This window comes from Sphaeramia orbicularis, chromosome 16, assembly GCF_902148855.1.
Source record: "Sphaeramia orbicularis chromosome 16, fSphaOr1.1, whole genome shotgun sequence".
In the NCBI taxonomy this organism is placed as follows: Eukaryota; Metazoa; Chordata; class Actinopteri; order Kurtiformes; family Apogonidae; genus Sphaeramia; species Sphaeramia orbicularis.
This window is the reverse complement of record NC_043972.1, coordinates 39,263,440-39,281,255: the sequence shown is the minus strand read 5'-3', so window position 1 is coordinate 39,281,255 and position 17,816 is coordinate 39,263,440. Positions and strand designations below refer to the sequence as shown.

Here is a 17,816-nt window from a genome sequence, read left to right as displayed (position 1 = left end):
ATTTGAATTTTCTGAATGTTGAGACTGATCTCATGAAATTGTAATGTATGTCACACCAGTTCTTATGGCATTTAGCGTGCTATATGTGCACATTTTTGACCTTTCGCATGTTCAACGCCATTTGAACGCATATCAATTTACACCAAGGTTCACATAACCCTATCCCTCAGTGTGTGGTATTTAATGTGACGTGAACATACACACTGAAATCTTTTAATGCGTACAGATAACACGCCAATTAAAAGTGCCGTGTATATGTGCACAATTTCATGATATCACGTTGGAATGTTGTACCTTCAGATTTCTGAAATGTTTTGCTTTGTGGCAAGTGTTTGCTATGAAGAAGAGAGAAGAAAGACCACAATCATTTTATGACATTTTCGTCTTATGGTTCATCTAAAACCGCAAAAAAAAAAGTTTAGTTCAACTTTCACTTTTTTTTTTTTTTTTACATTTGATAATTACTGATACAGACTCATCCATATCACCCAGTCCTACTACAATGTGTAAAAATGTAAAGGAATTTACATATATCAAACAATTTTTTTAATTTTTATTTTTATTTTATGTGTGAATGGATCAAAACATACAAAAATGAGCACCTACTCTGACTTTTTCAGCTGTATACACCCATAACATCCATCAGACTGATTTCTATGTAAAGGTTGTGACTTGGATTTTGTTAAAGGATGTGAAGTTAATGCCTTTTGTCCACTCCTGTACAGTGGGCAAACAGAGTAACACTAGCAACTGTTAACAACAAACAGTAGCTAGTATTGCATTAATAAGGGTTTTTCTGAATGTTACTCACTGCACCTTTAAGAAATGTTAGTAAAATTCTGACTTTCATGAATTGAAAAGGTTTTGTCTAAGCTGTATTGTTGTGATACTACACTATGTTGTTTGTTTCCAGAGTGGACAGGAGCAGTGCTAATCTACATGCTGTAAAAGCATAGAAATATGGGGTTTGCACTGTTGCAGGCTTCTGGATGGGATTTAAAAAACTGAAATATTATCAAACACGTGAAATACTCAACAACTTGGGGGGGGGGTCAGTATGCTCAGAACGGGAGCGTTTGCTTTCCACTCACATAATCAGAATTAACTTTCCCATGACAGCTATAGGAACTCTCTGGAGTGGGAAATGGATCCTGTAGACAGTGACTCTTAGTACTGCATCGTTTCCTACATCACCTGTAGGTGTAGAAAAAGTCTGACCTCTTCACAGATGAAGTAAGTTCTGCAGACCTGTCCAGTTAATGCTGCTTTTCATGAAAATTCATAGTCTTAAACACAGTCTGCAGTTTTTCCTGTCATTTTTTTTCATATTTGCACATCTCTCAGAGCAGGGGTGTCAAACTCATTCCAGTTCAGGGGCCACATACCATACAGTTTGATGTCAAGTGAGCTGGACCAGTAAAAATAAGAACATACAGTAGTAAACTATAAATAATGTCGACTCCAAACTATTATTTATTTTTATTTTATAATTTTTTTTAAAAAAGTAAAATTACATTATGAAAATGTTCATATCTACAAACTATCCTTCAAATAAAATTTGAGTAACATGAACAACCATGAATTTCTTCAGAAAAATAAGTGCAATTGTAACAATAATATGCCTCAGCTTATCATTTACACACATGCATTACAACTTAGAGATCACAGTGGATCTACAAATGCACAAAACAATTAGTAGCAGGCAGAATATTGTTAAAATTACAATAATTTCTCTTAAGCTTTTTCAGATTGTTCATATTTGTTCAGGTTATTCACATTTTTTGTGAAAGGATAGTTTGTAAATGTTACAATTTTCCTGTAATTTGTCTTTTTACAGTAAAACAAAGAGATAAAATCAGATGTCATTATTTATAGGGTATTACCTCGCCCCCCGAAGGGGAGGCAAGGGGTACTGTTTTTGGTTCGGTTTGTTTATTTGTTAATACTTTAGCATTCAAACTATTGGTTGAATTCTTACCAAATTGGGTTTATAGATTGCCAGTGACCCAGAATAGATCTGATTACATTTTGGAAGCAGTAGGTCAGAGTTCAAATTTTTTATGAATTTTTAAAATCTTTTTTTTTTTTGTTCCATTGACTTACAATTGGCAAAATTTCAAATGTATGTATCAGCAAAACTATTGGTTGGATTCATAGTAAATTGAGTTTATAGATTGCCAGTGACCCAAAATAGATGTGGTTACATTTTGGGGAAAGTAGGTCAAAGTTACAATTTTTTAATGCATTTTTTAAATCTTTTTTTTCTCCCATTTACCTATAATGGGCAACATTTCAAATGTCTATAAAAACATCATTTTTATTTCACTTCACTTCAGACGTAGCACATACATAGAGGCAACTGATATGCTGACATCAGCACATGCATAGACATGATGACATCAGCTGGATCGATACCAAAATAAGCTACAATACTTGCGAGGGGCGGGGTTTGTTGTGTCTGGCACCACTTGTTATGACAGTATTTTACTGATCTAGTCCATTTGAGATCAAATTAAACTGCATGTGGCCCTTGAACTAAAATGACTGACACCATTAATTGTCAATATCTTCAATGTAATTTCTGCATTTCACAAATTCAGCCCACAGGCCGGATTGGACTCCTTTGGACTCCTTTGTATGTTCGACACCCCTGCCTTAGAGCGTGTCATTTTTAGTCCTTGGGTTCCAGCTCACATGAGCCATTGCTCCTTCTCTTTGTTGAACTGCTCGGCCCAGTGGCGGGTCAGCTCCAGGTAGTGATCAGGTCCATGTGGCTGATAGTCCAAGTACACTCGGGTTACAGTTTTTTTAGGAACAGCTTTCTCAATCTGCGTCCCCTCGTGCCATTCATTAAAGGATGTGATGGTGACCATTTCCGGCCGTACATTCAGTGCAGCCTGCAGGGCCGTCTCATAGTAACGCCCGTTGACCCGGTTGCGGGTGTTGTGGTTGTTCCACGGTCGGATGCTGGTGTCTATGTATCCCGGCCCCACACTGGGGATGAAGAGGAGATTGTTGCCATCACAGAAGGCTTTGATGGCTTTCCAGTTCTGGTGAGAAGAACCAAAGGAGAAGCCGTTGGAGGCAAAGTAAGTGTACATGCCGTCAAAACCACCAGCCAGGATGTCGTGCTTATGCCTCTCCTCCACAATCAGGGCAATGAACATGGAGTCGTAGGCTGATCCACGCACACTGTGGGAACCCGTGGGAGTCAAAAGCTCAGACCAGGACTCAGGAGGAGTTAGGTAGGAGTCGTAGATGTAGAACAGAGGAAGACTCTTCCCTGTGCTGGAGGTGAATTTATAGAACGCCCCATGGTCACCGTACCTAAAGGCAGACAACAGGAAAAAGTAAAAGTAATGCTGAAAAAATTAACTGACTGTTAAAAGATGAGTTCCACATAAGCAGATCTGACAGGCACAGGTCTGGTATCATCCACTATCATTCTGGTACAGGAAAGAAGTTATTTAGTGGAACACACATTCTTTTTAGAAGGTACAACCTGTGGACTGCTGCTCAGAGACAGGATGATCAGACTGTACAACAGTTCCTACTAACCTCCCCCCTCCCCATATCACACCATGTGCATGTGCAAATATGTTGTAAATATGTATATAGTATTCACATTTAAATCTAAATTCATATTAATACCTCCTTTTTCTCTTTATATTTTACGTTTCATGAGTGTATATTTTCTGTTTTCTCTTTCCTGCACTTTATTTTTGTATTTGATGCTGTCAACTGAGAAATTTCACCATAGGAACAATAAAGTCTGTCTTATCTTATCTTATCTTATCTTATCTTATCTTATCTTATCATACCATACCATACCATACTACACTACACCTTACCTTACCTTACCTTACCTTACCTTACCACACTCCTCTGTTAAGGTGTTAATCTAGTGTTTGTATTAACACTTGTATATTTGTTGAAACCCAATCCTAAAAGTTACTATTTCATAAACTCATTCCTAAATCATGAAATTTAACATCTATAATCACAAATATACTATAAAAGTATGGTTTTTTTTATGACATAAAGTCTGAACACTTACCTGTCAATGATGTACTTAACATTGTCATGTACGCTCTGGTCATTCCGTCCTCTGTATGGCTGGATGTGAAATGCAACCTGGGAAAATACATAAGTGAAACACACACCTCAGTGGTTGCTATTCATCATAGCTGTCATTAACAGAAGATGCCTCAGTCAGCACTTACAGATGACCTTAGCATGTATCGACTTACAGTCAATGCTTGGGTTTCTCAGGGGAGTCTCCTCATAGCGGGCTGACAAAAGAGACAATATGATCCTCTAGTTTCTGACTAATCACAGTCTGACAAGCAGCCAGAAAGGAAAAGAGGGCAACGCTAGCCATATTTACAGCTTCCACCATAAAAAGATAGAACATACTTTTTTAACTTGGCAAAACAAATTAGTCAAATACCACTATGTGACATTATGGCCTTCTTTTACAGCAGGGTACTAGTTTCTCTACAATAGTATGTATTATAAAAGAGAAGGTGGGTAATTTTAGTAAAAATTCTTTGTTCCTGTACTTGTGTGGAGTTTTCAGGTATCTGAACTGTATTTTTTCACCAGCTATTGTACATTTCAACAGAAATATCTCTACATTTCAACAGAAATGTCTCTACTTACTACTCCTTATTTATGTCTAAAACAGGCTTGTTACTTAAAGGAGTGATATTTTATATTATTTTCAGAAACTAAATTTCAGGTTTATTGGAAAAAATGTGACATGCGGCTATGTGGTTTAGGTTAGAGCACTCAGGTGTTTAAAATGTAAGACATATACGAAGTGTCAGTACTGGAGAAACAAAAGTTAGACAGCAGTGCAAAAGGTGAGAAGTGATTAACCCATGGTAATTAAACAAGTCAGTGGAGGTCAAGGGCAAAGATGACATGTACTGGGGGTTCTGCAGTTTTCTACACTTTAAGGCAGGGGTGTCAAACTCCGGTCCTCGAGAGCCGGCATCCTGCATGTTTTAGATATTTCCCTCTTCCATCACACCTGGAAACCATTACATCATTATCAGGTTTCTGCAGAGCTGGATGATGAGCTGATCATTAATTGAACCGGGTGTGCTGGAAGAGGGAAATATCTAAAACATGCAGGATATACTGGCCCTCGAGGACTGGAGTTTGACACCTGTGCTTTAAGGCAATTCTGTATTAAATATAAGAGCCATTTCAGATCTATACTGAGATCAGATCTGACTTAAAAGGAGTGATAATTTGCTATTTTTAAAGTGGAATTATGCATTTTAAAACATTTCCCTGTGGTCTACATGAACTGTAATTGCTATGCTTGGGTTTGAATTCGTCATTAATTCAACTCCACAGGTCCATCTTCAACCCTATTTCTGAGTAATGACACCAGAAAGGTCATTTCAAGCACTGGCCGTTTAAATGCAAATGAGCCACCACCACCCCTCCACAGATTGCTGACCGTGCTTTTTGTCCTGTTCTTGTGTACTTGTGTTTGTTAATACAACCAACAACTGATCATTTTAGGCAATCGGCTCGAAGTTTGGACATATTTTCATGGACTAAAACCACTGCTGCTGACAAACAATTATGTCGCACTCAGAGAAATGTTCGTCGGAAGTCTTGACCTTATATCTGCAAATATCGTTACTTAATTAGTTATAAAATATAACAAATTAAGAAGGAATTAAAACAGGTTGTAGAAATCCACTCCTTTTTGCCAAAATGAATATAAAGATAGCTTTGCAGCACCTGGAGGGTTCAAACTTTTTGAACTATTAGGGTCCAAATACACAAATAAATGTACCAAAGACTAATACAAGTGGGTTTAGCAAAATATGACCCCTTTTAAGTTTTAAGACGTTTAAGGGGGGCTTATTGATGATTGAAGATGATGTCCTTCAGTTCATATCACACATGAAAAACCTAATGGGATGGAATTTCAATAAAAGATGTAACAAGGCAAAAACAGTGAAACAAGACAAAAATGATGTAAAAGTGTAAAAGACATAAGAAGCAAATGAAATCAAAGATGAAATTAGACAAAAATGACACAAAAGACGTAACAAGAAGAATGTGTCGTTCCAGAGACATTAAGACAAAATAAAAGATGCACAAGGCAAAAATTATGAAAAAGAGATAACCAGGTAAAAAAAAAAATACCTAAAGGAAGTGACAGAGTGAATGTAACAAACCAAAAAGATGTGAAAACAAACAAAAACACAATAGAAAATGGAAACTCTGTGGGACAAATAAGGCAAATCACCATCATATTTTCTGGAGTTGTCCAGTGATCAAACTATTCTGGGAGCAGCTGTGTGAGCATTTAAATAACATCTTTACTGAAAAAATCCTTGTAAGTGTGAAGTCCTGTATTTAGGAAGATATTTCTTGTGATAACTGGACTCTGAAAGATAAAAAAAAAAAAAAAAAAACTGCTATCAATGCTTTTGGCAGCAAGCAAAAAGAAAATGGTTAAAGCCTGAAGCACCCACAACTGAAGAATGGATCGATACTGTACAGGACATTTACATTCTGGAGAAGTTGACATTTTTTTGCAAGGGTCAAAGGGAATCTTTTTTCACCATTTGGTCAAAACAGACAGACTATGTAAAACTTGTAATTGCTGTGAATTGAATATATCTGTTATGTGAAAACATGTACATGATATACATTCCTGTTGAGGGTTGTGTAAACATACACACCTTAATGTGTTTTACTCTGTTGAAGAAGAACCAGAGTAAGCCCTCTCTTTCCACCCACTTGTTATATTTTTTTCTTTATTCTACTAAAAAACTTGGATTAGCAACGATCACTCTCTCATCCACATTCGTGGTATGGACATTGAAATGTACCTGAAAGGGAAGTTTTGTATGATTTGCTTTTCCAAATAAACAAAAAATAGAAAAAAAAAAAAAACTCAATATAAAAGATGTACCAAGAGAAAAAATGATGTAAAAGACAAAACATAAAAAGGACATACAAGATGTAACAAGACTTGAGACAAGAACACTTGATGAATTCCTGCTTTTTCCTTTTTTCACAATTATTTTCTCAATGGAAATGCAGTCAAAGTAAGATCTTAGATTGCATTCTCAATGAGAAAAAAATATGTAAAAGGTGTAACAGAGCAAAGCAGATGTGAAGGGAAAAGGCTCAGAAACTTTCAAGTTTTTTTACAGATGTTGAAAACTAGTTTGCACATTGGATCATTGTCAGTATTTATTATCTTCATCTGTTCTTTTTAATTTTATTTAAAGTTAGAATGGTTTCATCAAATTCACATTACATTAATATGACATTTGCATACAAAGTCCTACTTGTAACTTTTATGCTTTCAATTTTAATTTCAGATCCTGTACTTTCTACCCTTGGCCCTCACTGCAGGGTATTGTCACCAGTTCGTCATCCGTCCATCTGTCTGTCTGTCCATCTGTATGTGCAAAAACTTTGTCGTGGAACAAAGGCTGAGGGTTTTCAAGTGTGGGCACGTTATGTTATATTTCTATTGCACTAAAGAAGTACTTTTACCAGAGTAATGTGTGTATTGTTCCGTTTCTGGTCACAGATAACTTTAAGTGTTAAGTGTTTAACACTGATATTATATTCTGGCTCCTCCAGCAGATCCATCGGGACAGGACGGGGCTGGAAAAAACTATGCTTTCACTCTGTTTAATTGTCCTGACAATGAATGAATTCTTTCACACTTTGCAGCTCACAGGCTGTTCTCCATCCTGACTCGTGCCCCCTCTGGATCCCTCTGTGATGCACCGTTAATGGAGCTGCTAGAGACGGCTCTTTGCAATTGATAAACCAAAGCAACAGTGGAACAGGGACCCGGAGTGACACGTAACACAAAAAGTGCTTAAGTTGAATATTTTAAGATTCAGCCAGAGAATTCAGTGACTTTGAATAATGCATGCTTAAAGTGAAACACTGTTCTTCTTGAGCAGTGGACACCCAAGGGAAACAATGTGAAAGAAAATGGCGTTTTTAGATGATGGAGCCTAAACTAAATGGATGCTGAGATGTCATCCAGGGGGTTAAGACAACACTATGGTGCCAACATTCCAAACTTGTCTAAACTTGTTGTCAGTATTTCTTTAAAACTATTACTTAACATACAGGAATGAGACACTTATCAATAATAACTAAACATTAAATGAAAAAAGACTAAATATCATCTTTTCATCCAGAAGTTTGTCTATAGAATTTTTAAGTAGAAAAGGGAGTGTTGGCTGCACTTAGAGTGTCACAATGACATTGACCATAAGTGGACTAATGGATTGAAGTGATGTTAGGAATTGGCTATAGCATAGCAAATAGCTTTAAATTGCAGCCTTGTGTAGATAAACTGTCAGCAGAAGGCAAGAAAAACAGAATCACTTTAATGGAAATGCTGAGTGCTTTTATATGCAGCAAAACACACAGTTTGGCAGAGTTTGAGTCACTCTCCTCACAAAATATCACCTTTTGGAAGAAGTATGATGCATAAAAAAAGACCTGGTTATTTCATAAGCTGTTACTTAAAGGTCCACTGTTTTACAGATTCATATGCACTAACTCCAGAGTATGATCATGACTTAAAGGGTTAGTTTGGATTATTTGAGGTGGGGTTATATGAGGCTCTTATTTATCCATAGTTGGTGTGTTTCACCTGCAGTATGACTGCAATTTGTAAAAGCATGCACGAGTACTGTGACTAAAGCTAAACAATGTGATACACTTGGCCAGAAGCAAAAATGGTATTTTAAGATAATTTAAGATAATTGACCATAAGAATAATAAATAAATAAGGAATACAGATATTAGTCACAGACTTGTATTAATAAGACTATTGTGGAATAAGTGAGAGATCTACCTTTTTATGTGATTTAGAACAGGTTGCCAGGTACTGAAAAACTTATTGGCACATCCTCTTATAGAATATCTGATTTTTTCCAATGTTAAATGATGTAAAAGACCTAGAAACCAAGATTTGAATGTTGGAGGTTGTTTATCTTTCCATTTTAGTAGTATTAGTCTTCGAGCTAGAAGAGTTGTGCAGGCAATTATATTTTTAGATTTTTGGTTAAAATGAAAAGAATGTGATGTAATGCCAAATATTGCAATTATTGCTTCAGGTTCAATATGAAACCCTGTTACATCAGAAAGAAATTTAAATATAGACTGCCAAAAGTTTTTCAGTTTTGAACAAAACCAGAACATATGAGACAGTGTAGCCTGTTCAGCTTCACAACGATCACAAGTAGGATTCAAGTCCGATTTAATTTTTGTCACTCCACTTTTGACCAGTGCAGTCTGTGAACCACTTTGAATTGAATTACTCTGTGTCTTAAACAGATTGAAGATGAATGAATGTTGTGAAGTAGAGATTGCCATACATCTTCAGAAAATTCTGTGGCCAATTCTTTCTCCCATTTTCTTCGAACACGTGCCATGGGTTCCAAATTCGAGGAATTGATTACAGTGTATATTTTACCAATTGTCCCTTTGGAATGTGGATTTATGTCCAAAATAGTTCTGAGGAAGTGAGACAGGTGGGTGGGAAGGGAAGTAGCTGAGCGAAGAAGACACAAAACTGCGAACCTGGAGATACTTGAAGAAGTAAGAGTCTGGAATTTGAAACTTGGCTTTTACTTGCTGAAATGAGGCAAAAAGGCCATCAACATACAAGTCCTTCAGTGTTCTCAGTCCTTTTACTGACCAAATATCAAAAGAATGATCAATGACAGAAGGAATAAACATAACATTTTTTACAATAGGAGAATAAACTGATAAATCATTCAGTGATCTTCCTGTCCTTTCTGCCTAGAGCTGTCACTGTAATGAAATTTTAGTTGATGATTGACATACAAACAATGAGAATGAATTATTTTTCTGATCATTTTATGACACTATAGGATAACCTTAGCAACAGCTTATTCATACACAAAGCCCTTTCTTGGCAGTGAAATGCATTTCTTTCTAAACAACAATCTCACAGAGCAGATTAAACATAAATGCTTTTCAGCTTATCTCTGAAATTACTGATAATGATGATAATACTAATAGAATGAAAGAAGCTGTATTTTTGTCCATTATATCATCCTGGTTTTCAGCCCCATACCAAACAAGCTGTTTCATTGGCTGCTGCTGTTGCTATCAGTGACCCTTTCCTGTCGGTGCCATGGATACCATCATGTACACATGGTTATGACATGTCCTGGAGGACCGAGTGAAGCCAGTTAGTAAATCCATTTTAAGTTCAGTTATCTAAAGGAAGGTTGTGTGTAGTTCTCCATCAAGGGTTTTGATAGTTTAGCATTAGTTTGTAGAGAACCCAGATTTGTTTTATATGGAAACAAAACTTTTTTTAAACAATGTGTTGCATTTAACAGGTTTTAAGTTGAAGGAGGTGCAATAAAATGTTTCAAATGGTGGAAACATTTGGGCATTTCTGTTAGTTTCATTCAGCTGTTTTTTATATTGATGAACAGAAAATGATCAGGATTTAATAAACACATTTGTGGGATCACTATATAATTGAGGGACTTTTGAAGTCCATGGGATATATCTTGCATATAACTTTATTAAAAGTAAAAAAAAAAAAAAAAAAATCAAATGTTTTTATGTTCATTATGGTCATGTCTTTCAAATTCCATTATTATTTAATAACGGAAACAATCACTTAATAATAAATGATTAATAAATAATTAATAAATGACTAGATGTACTAAAATGTCAACTAAATAACTGTCCGAATTTAATAACAACCACCTTCTAATTAGCTAAACAATAATAAAATTAGCTTATTCAAAAATTGTATTGATTGTGTTCTTTCTATTAAGTTGAAATTATCATGACAGATATTTCTTTTGTGGCAATATATCAAATTTTATATGGAAAATAACAAATTATATCACTTTAATCTAAGCTCCCCATTACAAAAACACCTTTCAAGGAAGTGTGTTAATTCCACATCACATGACCTGCTCCACATGATGTTATTTCCTCCTAAAAAAAAAAAACACTGGCAAGACTCTAAGGTATGTTCTTTCTCTTACTTCTCAGCTATTTAATATAAAGTAGTGTGTGAGTCAAGTGTGTATTTATCACACTTTTATGTCAGCAGTGTTACTACAATATCTTTATAAATAACTTTCAATTTCAGTTTTTTCGCAATTGTATATATCATATTTAGAAGAATCTTTCAGTAAAAATGCCATGTGGTGTTATCGTTACGTTGATTTTAGGCCTGAAAACAGCAAAAATGTCAACTATGTTACCCTGTAAAGGTAACTCAAAAAGTCCCTCAATTACACTGGTCAACAACAAATTTATTGTTTAAGTTTTTGAGCTGATTTAGGATAATTTTGGTGTGCTGAATCCAAAAATCACATTAATTTTGCTCAATCAGGTCAACTTTCTGAACTATGCTACATATTGTTTTTTTAACATTTTTGCTTACATTTATGGGCATTTTCACATCATATGATACAAAATTCTTTCATATTTCTTGCAATAAACGAGTTCTGAAGATTTTACTTTTGCCAATTTATGATTAATGTTTCTTTTAATATTACAGGTGAATGAAATGGCTTCGACTAGAAGATCTTGCAAAAATAAGCCTGACGTATTCTGCTACATCTGCGGTTAATACACCATTGTACCTAACAGGAATCCTGTTAGAAAATGATTTTTTTCTCTTAAAGCCTATTTTGGGTGAGCACTATATAAAAAATCCACTGATAAAGTCACAAAAATGTAATCAATTTTGTGTGAAGATCAAATTGTTCAAAATCAAATTAGCAAAAAAAACCTGACCTGATTGAGAAAAACAGATGTCATTTTTGGATTCAGCGGTGCAAAATGGTCCTAATTCAGTTGAAAAAACCTAGACAACTTGCAAAAAACATTTTTTTGTAACCCAGTGTTATATATTGACCCTGTGGTTTACTCCAACAACTATGATCAGGCATTTTTTTTGGTAATTATGACAATTAATTTGTAATGGAAACTGAACCTGTGAAAATGCTCTCTTCAAAGCCATCAGACTGATCGTAATTGTTGTGTGAGTTAAAATTGTATTTGCCAAAAGAGTCTGTTTGATTTGAAGAAAGAGAGAAGACAGTTTCAGTTTCCCATTATAAAGCGCCATTTCAAAAAATCCACCTTAACTATAACGTAAGCTGTGATTCTGTAAATCGCAGCTTAGTTTATGAATCCATAACAATCTAGGCTTTGTTAAATAACAGGCAGTAAAGTGACCAAACACTGAGTCTTTACAAGAATTCATATTATGCTTGTCATATTGTCATCCACAGTGTGAAAAAGCTGTTAAAGTCTTCTGTTCCCCGCAGAGAAACTCAAAACTCTGCTTATTTCCTAAACACACCGGCCCATTACTCTGTGGTAATTTAGAAGTAAATGAGACGGAGTCCACAGATTTTTAATACCTCATAAACATTGACGGCGTGAGCCTCAAACATCCTCAGCATGATTTATGCTGAGCGGACTGGAATTTAGTGCCATGTTATGCGGAAAGCACTAAGACAGGGATACGCACCAGTGCAATGACAATAAAGATCCAAACCATTATATGAGTGAGACCGGTCTTTCTCAAATGGGGGTGCATGAACCCCAAGGGGTACTTGGAAGAAGCCTGGGAGGTACTTGAAATTAAAAAGAGATAAAAAAATACACAAAATAATCATCCTGTACTAAATACAAATTTAAAATTGAGAATTAATGCTGAAATATAAAACACAATAAGTACATTAATATAATAAAATTGACACTCCTGACCTTATTTCATTTCAATATTTTTAAAAACTTGGAGCCCACCCCCCCTGAATTTTGGTAACATTTTAAGAATGTTTCTGTTTTATATTATTCAAGATGAGTTTTTGAGCAATTAAGTCATTATTTTTTGTTGATGAAATGTTCATTCATTCATTAAGGACAAATTTATTTATTTTTCTTATGAATGAAAGAGGGCATTTCTTAGTTTATATTTGGCACAAAATATACTTATAAAAATGTGCAATTTTGAATATTAATTAATTCATTCATCATCTGAACCCACTTTATCCTCACTAGGGTCACAGGGGTCGATGGAGCCTATCCCAGCTACTTATGGGCAAAGGTGGGGTACACCCTGGACATGTCACCAGTTCATCACAGGGCTGACATATAGAGACAGTCACTCTCACATTCACACCTATGAGCAATTTAGATTTAAAAAATTAACCTATCAGTGCATGTCTTTGGATGGTGCAAGGAATATTTTTAACCTCCTAAGACCCAGCTATGGGTTTTCTGTCCACATTTGTGGACAAGAGTTTCACAACTTTATTCAAAAAAAATGAAAACTGTCCACCACAAAGGACATTCCATAAAACATTTAAAAACTGCATCTGAAAAAACTGTTGCATCATGATGTTTCCAATATAGGCACTTATTTAATAAAAAACAAAAAAAGCTTGTACTTTGCTGACATTTCCTGGGTCTCAGGAGGTTAATACTTTAAAGTTAGGGCAACACAGTGGTGCAGTGGATAGCACCTGTGCCTCACAGCAAGAAGATCCTGGGTTTGATTCCGACACCAGTCAATGGGGGTGGGACTTTACTGTGTGGAGTTTGCATGCACTCCCCATGTCTGTGTGGGTTCTCTCTGGGTACCCCTCCCTTCCTCCCACCATCCAAAGACATGCACTGATACGTTTATCTAAATTGCCCATAGGCGTGAATGTGAGAGTGATTGTTTGTCTCTACAGGATAGGCTCCAGTGACCAGTGGCGGCTGCTCGTCTTTCAGACAGGGGAAGCTCATTGTAGGCTTATGTAAAAAAAAAAAGTCAAGTTATTTAAACATAAATTCAGCCCTCCATTCCTTTTTAAGAAAATGGTCAGTGGCCTTATCGTACCAAGTAAACAAGAAAACGTTGAAATTATGTTAAATTGAAACAAGGAACTACAATGAGTGTGTTTTATTTACAGTGCAAGAAATAAACAAGTAATTTCGTAATGGTTTCTCTCTCAATTTCACAGCAGAATACGCAATGGTATTAAACTGAACTCTGTCAAGTGAAGGAGTAGATCTCAAAATAGCTGTCTATCAAATGGGATTCAGCCTTTCGACTGATCCTCGAATCAGCACGTGGAAGCCCAGCACCCAGCCCAGCCGAGCTCTGCCCACAGCTCCATTCACCCCCAGAGACGCCGAGCATCCGGGGGCGGGACAACATTGTGGCATTTATCCAGTTACCGTCCAGTTTTGAGGCAATGAAAAAAACTGTTCCACTCAGTCCCACTGAAGTGCATGGACGCTGAGCGTCTACGGGCAAATGCACTGAGCAGAGATCGTATGAGAAAACAGCGCAACAGGAATGTATGAGAAATGAACAACATCGAGTCTGTTGGTTTGTGATAAAGCTGATTCTGAATGAACTTGTCTGTGAGATGAACGTGTTCTAACACATTTGTAGTCAATGAAATGTCAACACAACCGTACATATTTAACCATTTAATTTTCGTAATTTTAGGGGAAGCTGAGCTTCCCTTGCAGTCTATGAGAAATCACCTCTGCCAGTGACCCTAGTGAGGATAAAGCGGGTTCAGAAAACGAATGAATATTAAAGTTAAATATATGTTGTTGGGTTACAAAATTGGGAAAATACAAACAGACACCTTTGACACAGGAACTAATTTTGCCTCATTTTTTTCAATCAAAAATGCTGAAGTGATAAAAAAATATATATTTCAGAGGATACTCCACTGTAAAACGTTTAAGAACCACTGAATTAGACCAATCTGAACAAACCTGACTGTGTTTTTTTATGCGACAATGTCAGTTTTACTCTAGCGGACCCACACACACACCAATGTGAGGTCACAGAAGACTGAACGTTTACAGTCTGGGAATAAGGAAGTATGCCTGATGCCATCATCAGGCACCCAGGGGCCATATTCCCCTGTGAACATGCAGTTATTTGGCCTACTTACTAGATGGAACTACAGCCCCCCAGGGTTCAGATTGTTCAGGGAGGCAAACTGAGTCATGGGACCCATTGCATTTCCCCTCTCTGCAGTCCCCCCTTCTCCCATACCGCTACCCCCACCCGCTCCCTCCATCCTGTCCCCAGGAAAGCACCCCCCCTCCATGCCTCCCCTGGGCGGCAGAAGGAATATTTCAGCTCGGTCACCTTTTTAAGAGGAGGTCGAGCAGCAGTAGCGCTGGAGGATCCATGTGATTCGCTCTCTAACTGTTCTCTACTTCGAACACCCAGGTTGTGTGTGGGTGCAGCTCAAATACGCTTTAAATTATATAAGAAAAAGTACCTGGCTTTCTTTTGCAGCTCTACTGGTCTTGTCTTGCTCCTGTCTTGTTTTGGTCATATTTTCAGCTGTGTGACATGATTTTTGTCAAATTAAACACCAGGATCCCGGGGGTGCAGGTGACTCAACCTGACAGCATTGCTGCAGCATCTAGCTGGTATCTACTCTCCACTTAAAAAAAATAGACTGCAGATATGTGTTTTTCCACCTCATACATTTTTGGCTTTTGCCACTGCTCCTGTGGGACCATCTGTCGTCCTCACTTGGACTTCCCTTCCTTCCTTTAATCCTGTCTTTATACGGAAAAAAGGAATTATTTAAGGTGGCTGCTTTAGAAGAATTAGAGCTCCTAATGATCAGAGCCAAAGTTCTGTACCTGTGTCAGCATTTTGTATTTATGCAAGAGGAAGCACTCCAAAAGATAAATGTCCTTCTGTGCACAGGGAGTGGGAGGAGTTCATCAAAAATAAGCAGCAGAACTGGAAGAGGATGCTTAGAAATACTGCACTGTACCTGCTGTACACAGAATCATTTTTGTTATGAAGCATTTTCCTGAGCTGCTCCCCGATCAACATTTCTAGAAGAAATGAGCGTAAGCAGCTACGTGTTACTTCAACCACAATGAGATACAGAGATGTTTGGTTTGTAGAAAGCATGTGACAGGCTGTGCTTTTGATGAAAATGTCACAGTTGCTGGGTCACTGATGGCAACATAGCATGGCATTAAATTAGCTTTATTAGCTTCTGTCTTGACAGCATTATGTGTAATACCTCATCAGCCCAGTGTTGCATGTCTAATCCCACATTTCTTGTCTTTGCGTTACGGAGATACAATATTCCTTTGCCGATGGGCAAACAGCTGAAGAAACAAATGTGATATCAAATCTGACAAGCCGCCCTGACAAACCTTCTGCCTCTCATCAAAATGCATATTTTCCTCTAGAAAATAGATTAACTTTATCTTCAAATCTGAACACAAACACTGGCCTCATATTACACTGTGTCGCCATGTCTGCTTCAAATTAATTTATTTGTGTTTGACCATGATGAGGTCACCAATCATCTTTGCTACATGCTAAAATATAAATCTACAGAGCACTAATATCCAAATCCAATACAAGAAGCATTTAAGATCACCTCAAGATTTGTTTTTCTACATTTGACACATTTTGTGAAACAACACTGATGTTTGTGAGGAAAAGAGAGGAACAATAGATTACTGTGTGTTGGGAACATGAACCATGTTGGCTGGCTGGTTTCCTCTACTTAAACATGTGGTGTGTTGAGTAAATGCTGTTGCTGCATTATTAATGATGCCTGCATTGACAGGAAACTCTTACAAGGCGGGTCTCTCATATATGTCATTTCAAATCCTGTCATACACAAAGAAACCACTCTGTATTTCCTGAGAATATTGTAAATGTTCACAAGCATGCATGATGTATCTCTCATGGTCGATTCATGAAGACAATAACATCAGAGCAATTTGACTGTACATCTCTCCAATCTTTATAGACGTAGAATTTAGAGCTCTGATAAACTGAACTATAAAATGTAGGGGTAGTGATGCCTGAATATAGATTGTGTATAGACTGACTTTTATCCATTGTTACACACAATCTTTATTATCACTAGAATTTATTAGGTCACAAATAACACCCTTTATGGTGAGATTTTTCATCATTTGGATGATACTTTGTATATTTCACACATGAAGGATCAAACACAAGCAAACATGGAATGAAATGTGATAAGGCATGGTGCTTCTTCTGGCACATGGATAAGGTTTGCAAATGGAAAGTCTGGCACAAACTCTGGTTACTTGAACACCACAAAACAGTTTCTGTGATGTGATATGATATACAGTTACATATATCTGAACATGGAAGGAAGAAGGAGGGAAGATTGTGACTATTTTGCCAATCATTAATTGTAAATTAAGGGAGAAAAATAATAATATATGAGTTTGTCAGACAGAGGTCATTTTATGTAAACTGGTCACTCAACTTACAGAAAATGTTCTCTATCAAGGTATGTATTGTTATTGTAATCTGTATATGAAATGACCTCTATCAGTATTTTAACCCTTTAACGCCAAACGTACCATATTTGACACGAGTTTTGTAGCCCTCTACATGATCAGTGTGATTTTTTTTTCTTGGAAAACCTGATGTAAACAATTTAATACATGTAATACACAGATAATCCACCAGGAGGGAGGAATTTGTTCACCAGAGGCCTTTCCAGGGACACTACAAGATTGTCATTAATGAGGAAGGAGGCAGAACTTTGACAATTTTGAAAAGGAATTACCAATTTGTTGGACAGGTTTGTGTTGTATTATGTTTTTGTTTGTTCAAAAATAATAATATTTGAGCATTGAGACCTGATGTATCAAATATGACTCATCATATAACTCATCCGTGGAAATTGATATTTGAAAAATATTTTTTTAATTTAAGATATTGAAGGAGAACAATCATTACA

The 17,816-nt window shown here is 36.6% G+C and overlaps 1 protein-coding gene across 2 annotated transcripts in view; it reads right to left on the bottom strand.

The window, feature by feature from the left end:
• Positions 1–385: 385 nt before the first annotated feature.
• The window catches only part of LOC115435741 (glycoprotein endo-alpha-1,2-mannosidase-like protein), a 27,482-nt gene continuing 10,051 nt past the window's right edge, over positions 386–17,816 (bottom strand). The window contains exons 3-5 of one of the 2 annotated variants that reach the window (XM_030158344.1): positions 4,058–4,134; positions 2,647–3,327; positions 386–396 (exon numbers count right to left, since the gene is read on the bottom strand). In XM_030158344.1, coding sequence (XP_030014204.1) covers positions 2,691–3,327; positions 4,058–4,134 — 714 coding nt within the window. In that variant the 3' untranslated portion in view covers positions 386–396; positions 2,647–2,690. Of the gene's footprint in view, positions 397–2,564; positions 3,328–4,057; positions 4,135–17,816 lie in introns of those variants that run through there. The other variant, XM_030158343.1, reaches the window with a different exon arrangement.